General features: G+C 40.6%; 1 protein-coding gene across 1 annotated transcript in view; it reads right to left on the bottom strand.

Moving 5' to 3' along the window:
* Window positions 1-4,231: 4,231 nt before the first annotated feature.
* Window positions 4,232-10,239, bottom strand: part of FAXC (failed axon connections homolog (Drosophila)) — an 88,552-nt gene continuing 82,544 nt past the window's right edge. The window contains exon 6 of the mRNA XM_006881197.1: window positions 4,232-5,051. Within this exon, the coding sequence (XP_006881259.1) occupies window positions 4,762-5,051 (290 nt within the window). The 3' untranslated portion in view covers window positions 4,232-4,761. The remainder of the gene's footprint in view (window positions 5,052-10,239) is intronic.

The raw sequence follows: 10,239 nt of genomic DNA, 5'->3' as shown, positions 1-10,239 counted from the left end.
AAACGTGAAAATACCGGGTTCTATGGAGTGCTCATCATCACGAGACAATGTGGTAACACAAATATTAACCAACAGTGACGGGTAGGATGAATCAAAGCGATGGCCGAGCAGATAGAGGAGGCTATTGTAGAGGGTTGGGCAAAAGAAATGGCTTGAAGTCAAATCTGTTCACCACTTCCTCCCCAGTTTAGACCACAGGACTGGGCACAGGGTAGATGCTTGGTAAATACTCAGTGAGTGATTATATGTTCTTTAAAAGACAAGAAAGAATGGTAGGTTTCAGTGATTGGATATCCACCTTTGTATCATTCACAGAGCCTAGCGGGGCCTTACACAGTGATTCTAGACAAAATTCTCTCTAATACACATGGGCTGGGATGAGCAGACACGTGGGATGAGTTAAACAAAATCCAAGCATTGAGAGAGGGTAGGTAGTGCTTGTTCCACAAATAATCAATGACTTCTCAGGGAAGGTGCATTTTTAAAGGAACTAGTCAAGGTGGTGTAATAGAACCAGAGAAGGACAAGGTCATAGATTTTAGTTCTAGGTCCTGCTCTTAAAATAAGTATTTTTGTGACATTGAGTCAGTAGAAATCTCTACAACTCAACTCTCTTGTAAGGGGCTTTCTAGAGTTACCCAATAGCCTGCTTATACACCTGTATGATTCTACATGCCTTCAAGAAATACCCATGGTCTGGATATATATTTCAATGACTCTACACACTTTCAGACAAATTCATGCACTTATCAGATTTGGAGAACATTTAAAATCTGGTAGTGTAAGAATAAATCATCTAAAATGAAAGACCTCACAGTAAAAATTATATAGTTATGTGTCTTGGTCGTTTTAGTTTTACAACTTGGAGAAAGTAAAATTAGAGTTTTTTCTGTATTTCAAAACAAGTTTTCATCTACAAAATGTCAAGAATTCATCATACACTCTCAGTGCTTATGGAGTTAAAAATTGTAGGGGTTTCTTTCCTTAACCAACTTGTTTGATTAAAACATATCCTAATAGCTATGTATTTGGAAGGAGGAATGGCATCCACTTCCATAACAGCTTGCCTCCGGAAACCCTATGAACCTGGAGAGAGGATGAAATGCACCCATGTGTCGAGGACTCTCCTTCATAGGGTTGCTATGAGACGCATGTGACCCAATGGCACTTAACAAGAACTAACAACAATAGTCAAGTATACATAAGCAGGACTCACTTCTATACTAGTCTGCTGTTATCCTTTAAGTTCAAAGTGTTGTAAATTTATGTGGACTTAACAGGACTACTATACACTCATTATGTCTCAAAAATCCAAAATAGTGGGTTCTGAGAATGTGATTTACTTCTGCTTAAAATTATGTTGTCCCTACATGACTCCATGGTATTTTCAATTGCTTCCTATGCATTTAAAAGTTGGACAATAATAAGGATGACAGAAGAATCATCAATGCCTTTGCATGAAGGTGCTAGAGAAGAGTACTGACTATCCCATGGACCGCCAAAAGAAGCAAGTCTGTCTTGGAGGGAATGCAACACTGTGTTCTTTAGAGGCAAGGGTGATGAAACTCTGTCCAACATACTTGGAGCAAGTTGTCAGGAGGGACTAGTGCTTGGAATAAAGACATCATGTTGGGAAAGATGGACAATCAGAAAAAGAGCAGAAGACCTCCAACAAGACAGACTGACACAGTGACGGTAGCAATGGGCTCAAGCATGTCGGGGATGATGAGGAGGTGCAGGAAAGGGCAAGATTCAGGTCTTTTGTTCGCAGGGTCACTATGAGTCACAGCTGACCCAAAGGCATCTTCTAGCAACAACAACCTATCTACTGCAATGGCTCTCTGAGACTGCTTACTGATTAACCCTGATGAGTTGGAAGTGGAGGGCACAGGGAGGTAGGAAGGGGGCAGAATTTACAGTCAGAAGTTAAAAGCTAGAACATGTGTCCATAGGGTCTCTGTCCAACCAAAAGCATCTGTTAACATTAAAGATCAAAAGAAAAGAAACAGAGGTGGACAAGCAAAAAAGATGAGCAGAAGAGCCCCTAATTTCTTGTTGTTTTTCTTAAAAGTAGCACCTGTTCATCAGATTGAGGAACACTTGAAATCTAGGTCTCTGAAGAAAGTAGCACATAAAATTAAAACCATCCTAGTACTGTGGGAAACATACAGCATTAATTTCTTTCGCTCCTTTTGTTTTCACAGCCCACCTTGGGAAAGTCAAAGCTGAGAGCCCATTAGGCTTCCAAAGCAAGTCTGAATATTGGAAAAGGTGAGTATTTCATGTAAACTGTCGCATGCCGGAGACTTCAGCTAGCAGTTTCCACTCCTGTGGGCGGCACCTACATGACATGAATGGTTTTATAGTTGCACTTTGAATATTAGCTCTCCACATTCTCGTCCTCCATTCAGTGCACCCAAGGAGCAATCAATTTAAAAAAGGTATGTTAATCTACACTGTCATAACTCAATCATCCTTAAAATGCATCCTATTTGGTGCTATCCTGTAAGAATAACTTGTTTGGAGGAAAATTTCAAATGTATCTTTTCCCAGCTTAGGCTAGGGAAAGGACAACATAATTTTTGTGACAAACATTATAGTTGCATCTATATGTCACCTAGAACTACCACCAGCTGGCCTTAGAACTATTTTTTTAATAAAAAACAACCACCACTGCCACCAACACCACACTTTTGAGAAATAAGCAAATAGTTCCTCCCCCACAACTCTAGAGAATTAAAACAAGTTTATCCACACATATCTTCGCCACTACATTTCATTAGACATCAAAGAGTCCTCTGAAATATGAAGGATTTTTAATGAGAAATAATTTAGTGAATCTCTGTGGAAAAACAAATTTCTAACTTAGGGTATTTTAACATTTATTGCCAGTTATAGATGTTATGCATCATTGCTTAGTTGGTGCCAAACACCCAGAAAACAATCTCGAAAATCCTGCCCTTTTACCTTTGGTGAAACCACAGCAGTTTTTCAGGTTTGATTCACAAAACCTGGATTCCAAGAGAGGTTTTTTTCAAGCAAAAACATGAGTTTCTCAGAGGAAGATCTATCTTTTAACAAGGGTTCTTTAATTGCATAATAAATAGTCCTCAGCCAGTGAGTCAGTTGTGGTCAGAGCAAAGCAACTTTGTCTGCAGGGATAAATCGTACCACCAACTCCCTTAGTCCAAACCCACAGCCACCACCAAATCACTTTACTCCATACTGGCCTGAAAAAATATTCTAAGCCAAGACAAACTATGCCTTCAGGGACAGATGACTGCCTTAGCAAATAGAAGTAACCCCAACAAGTATCTATGATCTGGGGCATGAGGGAGTACTGGGGAATGAGGGAGTGCATGTAGGGATGGGGGATCCTTAATAGGCATTAAGATTTTTATCTTCAGTAACTGTCCTCCTACTCGGTAATGAAAACACTGGAAAAGTTGCATTAGTAAAACTGCATAGAGTCTACAACCGTACAAAGTGCTTTATACAAGTAACATGATTCTTTCCTACTTCTTTTCAGTACATCCTGTAAGGTTTGTTTCCAAAAAGACATTACAAGTTGGCAAGCTTCTGCCTACAAAAATCAATCAAATGTATTCCCCTCCACCACTATTAAACCCGCCATATTCCTGAGCTTCATTCCCTACAAATAAATAAAACATGAGCAACTTAACGCTCTGGAGTCCACAGAGGACAGCATTCCAGTGAGTTCAGGCAAAGACAGAAACACTTCTCTGCAAACACAGAGCAGAAGTGAAGACCATGTGTCACCGCTGACGACTTGTATAAACATTTCCAAGGTTCTTCCAACAAAAGATTTTGATTCAAGCAAGATCACAAAAAAGGAATGATGACAGTTCTGACTGTGTGTGTTTCATCGGCTTGACTTGACTATCTGTGGCTGTTGTTGCCTGGATATGAAATTCCTTTGTCGGCATTTCTTCACATGTATGGAAACACAACAAAGAATAAAATTGTTTATGTCACGCCTCTTCCAAGAGGTTTAAAGCGCCTTACGAATGTTATCACATGAATCCTCACAACATCCCTGTGAGGTAGGTAGGTGGAAAGTATTGTAACCCCACTTTACAGGTGGGGGAAATGAGGCACACAAGAGTTAAGGGACTTGCCCCGAATCACACAGCTAGTCACTGGCAGAGCTTAGAACAAAATGTATATTGATTAGCACCTAGCACAGTGCTTTGCACATAGTAGGTGTTCATTAAATATCTGTGAATTTTATTTGACTTACGTCTCGAAATACAATATACACACATAAGGTACAAGCAGCCACCAGAGAAGATTTCTCTCCTACATTTTTTCTGATGACATCTCCCATTACTTTGGAAACTGGCGGGTGAAAGATAATCAAGGGTTCAGCTCGCAACTACACTCTCAACCACCTCAAGAGAATCAACAGAAAAACTATCTGATGTCAACCCATTCTTTCCTCTGCTCTGCCACATAAATCCAGTTTTCTAATGAAATCAAAAATGGATTTCAGGAACCATGCTGACTTTTTTTTTTTTCCTGTACATTTTTAAAGGAAGCCATCTGTATGGTTCTGTACTTGTTCTTACAAGAGAAAAAAAAAAGAGAAAGGAAAGGCGGCAGCTACAGTCCAGTTTGCATGTGAAGACTCTGCCAAGCTTGGAGATCTCTTCCCAGTTCCAATGGAGTCAAATGAGGGAAGCTAGACAGACCCCAGGGTGGGGCAGCTCTGACTGTAACAAAGGGGCCTGAGGCTGCATGTCACTTGCACTGTTCATGATCTGTGCAGTCATCCATGTCCACATCAGAATCAAAGAGTGAATGTCCAGTGAAATCTGTATCAGGGGTTCGGGAAAAACTGTTCTCTGCTCCCTCATCTTCAAAGGTCTCTGTCCTTGAGTAAAAGCTGAAATCCAGCAGGGGAGTGTGGGCTTTGCTGCCTTCGCTGCTCTCTTCTGACTCGTAGATGGTGTTGTCGTCATCATGATGCCACTCAGGCCAGAATTTCCTTCTTATCCTCTCACAGTACATGGCAAGGTTGATGAGCTCGCCTGGAACGTGGGGAGAGAAGGAGAGAGGGTGAGATCTCAGAGGCTGCCTCCTACCAGCCACTCTTTTCTTGGGAAATGCAGAGGATTGAGGTGGCACAGAGAGTCAGTCTTTATTCATACAAATTCTCTTAACATACCTACATTATCACGCACAAAAGAAAGCTAAGTGGAGGAGAAAAGTTCATCAGAGGCCTGGGAAGAAACAAAGACATGCAAATTGAAACAACTATGAGATATCATCTCACCCCAGTCAAAATAGCAAAATTTAACAGAACAGCAAGCAACAAATGCTGGTGAGGTTGTGGAGAAACTGGAACCCTGATTCACTGTTGGTGGGAGTGTAAAATGGTGCAACCCCTGTGGAAAGCAGTATGGCGCTTTCTCAAAAAGTTACAAATAGAGATACCATTTGACCCAGCAATTCCACTACTGGGAATATACCCTGAAGAGACCATAGCTGACAACCAAGCAGATATATGCACTCCCATGTTTATTGCAGCTTTGTTCACAATAGCAAGGAGTTGGAAACAACCTAAGTGCTCATCAACAAACGAATGGCTAGAGAAGCTGTGGTATATTCGCACAATAGAATACTATGCTGCATTAAAAAACAAGGAACTCATGCAATATTATTCAAAATGGTTGACTCTGGAGAACATTATGCTGAGTGAAATATCCCAGTCACAAAAGGACAAGTATTACATGATGCCACTGTTTTAGAATGGGACTAACCTCAGGGTTGGGGAGAGACTGAGTAAGATGTGTTCAATAATGTATACTGCACTGAAACAGAGGAGGGAGAAAACTGTGTAAAAGAGATATGTGACTAGGTATTTCTGTCATCACAGGAGTCTAGAGCGAGGGCTACACGGTGGAGGGGACCTGGGGGAGGGTTTGTAAAACAATGAAAGAATCTTTTCTTTTACTTTTCCATAACTTTAGACTCATGTACTTATAACTTGTTAAATTTGTGTCTTCTAGGTTGCAACCCCCCCACGATACATCTTCAGGGATATGAACATGTACGGCTAAGCACAATTAATAACAGTGCATCTAAATTCCAAAATCAATCTCCATAATAGTCTATGTGTTTCCTACTGCCAAAGGGACCCTTTAGAGTAATGAGAGAAGATCTTCACCCCGAAACCCATAGTGTCCCTTTTCAGCAGGAAGTAGCTAAGAGAATACACCATCCCCTTTTCCTTATGAATCAGGGTGAAGTCTCTCTCAGGGAGGAGTGATAGGGAATGGCAAAGGACACACTGACAAAGGAGATTAATCAGAACTGACTTTGACAAGCACTGTGGCAATTGGACAATTAAAACAGACATTCGGGTGGTGGGGAAGAAGAACAAACTGAGGAGGAGGGTAGAGAAAATGGTGCAGTAATGAAGGAATGAAAACCCCCCCAAAAAAAAGACATAAACCTGTAATAAAATTCTGATCCAAGTGGTAGATAAAGCGTCCTCATTTGCCATTGTAGTCCGTTTTATTATTTTATGTTTAAAGAGCAAGAAAAATAATGTTCTGGCTGGTTTGTATTTACATAAATTTGTATTCTATTAAAATACACCAAATATTGGATTAAGAGGGGAACTCTAGTGGTTTAATTGGTAAGATACTGAGGTACCAACAAACTGCTCTTCAGAATAATGATGGGAAACCTCTTCCCATGTGATTTTATAGCCTCTGAAGACCTGCTGGAGGGTAAGCTATGAGTAGGTTTGTAGCTTGTTGAGTTACTGGATTAGTAGCTTGTTGAGTTACTGGATTAAGTCAGCCAGAGGAATTACCCATTCATTCACCAGTTCCACAAGTATTTATCGTGTGCTTTTGTACTAGCTCTGGTGACCTCGTAGTAAGAAACTGCGCTGCAATCCCATATGCACCTGGTTTGAATCCACCAGATGTTCGTGGGAGAAGAATGGGTAATCTCCTCCCAAGCGATTAAGTGCCTCTGAAAATCCTCTGGAGGGTCAGCTATGGGTTAGTTCCACCTCGACAGTACACAGTAACATTTTACTAAATAAAATTTTACTAAACATTTTACTGAGCACTTGGGTACTAAACCAAGTACTTATGAGAAGTTATTGCTGATTTAAAAAAAATTCCCTAACTAATCCATGAAAAGGATAATCTAGATGGTTGAATATGTCTTCAAATACACTTAGTAAAACAAACTTTTGCTGCGCTGCAATCCTGAAAGTAAGCAATTCAAATCCACCAGCCGCTCCGTCGGAGAAGGATGGACAATCTCCTCCCCAATCAATTAACTGCTCCTGAAAACCAACTATGCTTGGTTCCCACTCAATGGTAAACTCACATTTTAATTCATTCTTAGTCAATGGACTAGCGAAAGAACACGTTCGTTGTAAAAAGAACTAAAATTGCACAGGCATTTGGCTAACATGAGTGTGTTTGGCTTGCCAGCCCTAATTCTAAATGAAAAATAGTGAAATTACACTTTTCATCCACCAGATGGCAATATTGCTTATTTATAGTATGCCATTATCTCTCCTAAGGCTTTGCAACCTTTATATTTTTGTAAAGTTATATAATTTAAAAATACTCCAATTCTTTTCCTTCCAGTCGAAACCAAATCATAGGTGCCTCCCCAGCGGGTTTTCAGAGGCTGTAAATAACATGGGAGCTTACCCCCTTTCCTCTGCAGAGTCAGAATGGTGGACTCCGGCTGCCAGAGAGACACAGCGCGGTCATAGGTTAGCTACTCAACTCCGTATGGACTGCGCCACCAGAGCTCATTAGAAAATAAAGACAAGGGAAAAAATATAACTGTCAGGAATTCCATCCTCCATATTAACTTCTGTCCTTCCAGAAACGTACATGTGTTACCTATCTTTATATATTTACATTAAGGGTATTGAGGGATCCCTGATAGCCGAGAGTAAGGAGTTGTGCTGTGGACTCAAAAAGCAACATGGGAAATCTCCTGTGTGATTTACAGCCTCAGAAAAACCTGCTGAAGGGTCACCTATGAGTCAGTCCTGACTCGATAGCAATGAATTTTCAAATTATATAGGATTAACCAAATTAATTACACAGGATTTTATCAAGTTAAGCACATATGTTGTTTCCTAAACTACTTCCCCCCCGAACATAAAAAATATTTCTATTTCAATTTCTTCTCTCTATGATCAATTTGATGTACCAATCTCTGTTACAGACCATGTAGGTTATTTCTTTATTGAAATTCCATTGACTGTAACTCATTTACCTGATAAAAACCAATATATTCTTAACATGCTCAGATGAACAGTGAAGGTTTGTTGTTGGCTTAAGGAGCAGGGTGTCGGGAGGACCCCTGGCTTGTGGACTGAGCCCCATGTGGGCTGAGCGAGGAGACTAGCAGGTCTGGAACAAAGGGAGAAAGTTTCCCGGTGATGCCCATTTGAGCCTGGTCATAGAAGGCTGGAGATGAGTTGACCAGAACTCTACTAGATGAAGATGATCCATGCTATGAGCTAAGGTCAATTGCCACAAGCTGATGGCCTGCTCTGGACTGGACTTTGCCTGTGGATGCAGATGCTCAACATTGCCCAGTTGAACAGAGAATTCTTCAGCAAAAAGGGCATGCCTGTTCCCTTGGAGTACTGGTTTGATGGCGATGTGCAAATCAGAAATTGGCTATTTAAAAGGGAGATATTAGGGCATGTGACAAGAAGGCTAGTTGACACAATTTCACAGAAATTATTATTAAGATGATTTAAAGGGGGAGGGAAACCCCACAATATACATGAACAAAACATAATATAAATGAAACTACTTATATTAAAAAAATTTAAAACCCAACATATTTGTACTTAGAAAACTTGGAAACTATAACCATATAAAGAAAATAAAGATTCTCCTATGTTACCAATCCAAGATAATCACAATTCATATTTCAGTGTCATTTCTTTCAGTATTTAGCCCTTTTTATCTATTGTTATTACCTCAATTAACCTTTCTTCAGGGTATTGCAGAGCAACGACGTTAGTCTGGAGACTAAAGTGCACCTGATTCAGCCCACGGTCTTCACAATTAGTTGCTATGCATCAGAAAGCTGGAAAATGACTAGGGATGATAGAAGGAGAATTCATGTTTTTGAGCTGTGGTGCTGGAGAAAAGTACTGAATATACCATGGACTGCCAGGAGAGCAAACAGGTTCATCCTAGAGAGGGTGAAATCAAGCTGCTCTTTGGAGGTAAGTATTCTGAATTTCTGTCTGACATACTTTGGGAATGTTTCAAGGAGGTACTAATCCTTGGAGGGGAACATCACGCTTGGGAGGGTGGAGGGACAACACAGGAGAGGAAGACCCTCAATGAGATGAACTCACTGACTGAGGTTTTGGGGACTGGTGTGTCAGAGATAATAAAGTTGGCTCAGGACAGAGCAGGATTTAGGGCTGTTGTACATAGGGTTGCTATAAGTCTCAAGCAGTTCGACGGCACATAACAACTACATTATTAGAAACATCTTTTCATGTCACTGAAATGTTTGCAAACTGTTGTTTAAATTAACAAACACCTAAAAATACACCAAAGCAAATCTCCCCGCATCATGGATGCTCTAACTAGTGGAGCATCTATTAGGCTCCAGGTCACCACTTCCTGTCTTCTCAGCTCCAAACAGCTCAATTCACACTACGAAGCATCCACTCTGATCGTCCAATGCCCAAGACATGCTCAGGAGCCAGAAGCTGAGAAGCTAGAAGCCAACGTCATTGATTTTTGGGGGAAGGTGCATGTAAATTCTTCACAGGCAAGAAATACCTCACCAGCTATTCCCGTCAATCACAGGTAACCAAGAATGGGGTAAAGACGTGGAAGAGAACAACAAAGGGGTGACAGGGATCCAACTGGAACATCGAAGCTGAATTAAGGTCACTCACCATTTAGCCAGAGGATAAGCCTGTACATCTCAAGAGAATCGAAGTCCATTCCTGCCATCCTGCCATCAGCTACGAGCCTTCATCCACAGTCTGTCGTTACTGGCACACACCAGTGTTAAGCTTATTATGAAAGCTGAAGGCTATGTAAAATTCAAATCAAGGGGGAATTGCTATTTTCTTTTTTTTTAATTATTATTAAATTTTATTCATTTTTTAATGAACATTTACAGAGATTTTGAGTTTTCATTCATTCATTGTTGCACTGTTTTCTCTACCCTCCCCTCCAGTTTGTT

The sequence above is a fragment of the Elephantulus edwardii genome, unplaced genomic scaffold (assembly GCF_000299155.1).
Source record: "Elephantulus edwardii isolate Elephantulus edwardi_28Jun2011 unplaced genomic scaffold, EleEdw1.0 scaffold00013, whole genome shotgun sequence".
Lineage (NCBI taxonomy): Eukaryota > Metazoa > Chordata > Mammalia > Macroscelidea > Macroscelididae > Elephantulus > Elephantulus edwardii.
Note: the sequence above shows the minus strand (reverse complement) of the source record. Positions and strands in the feature narration are given on the sequence as shown.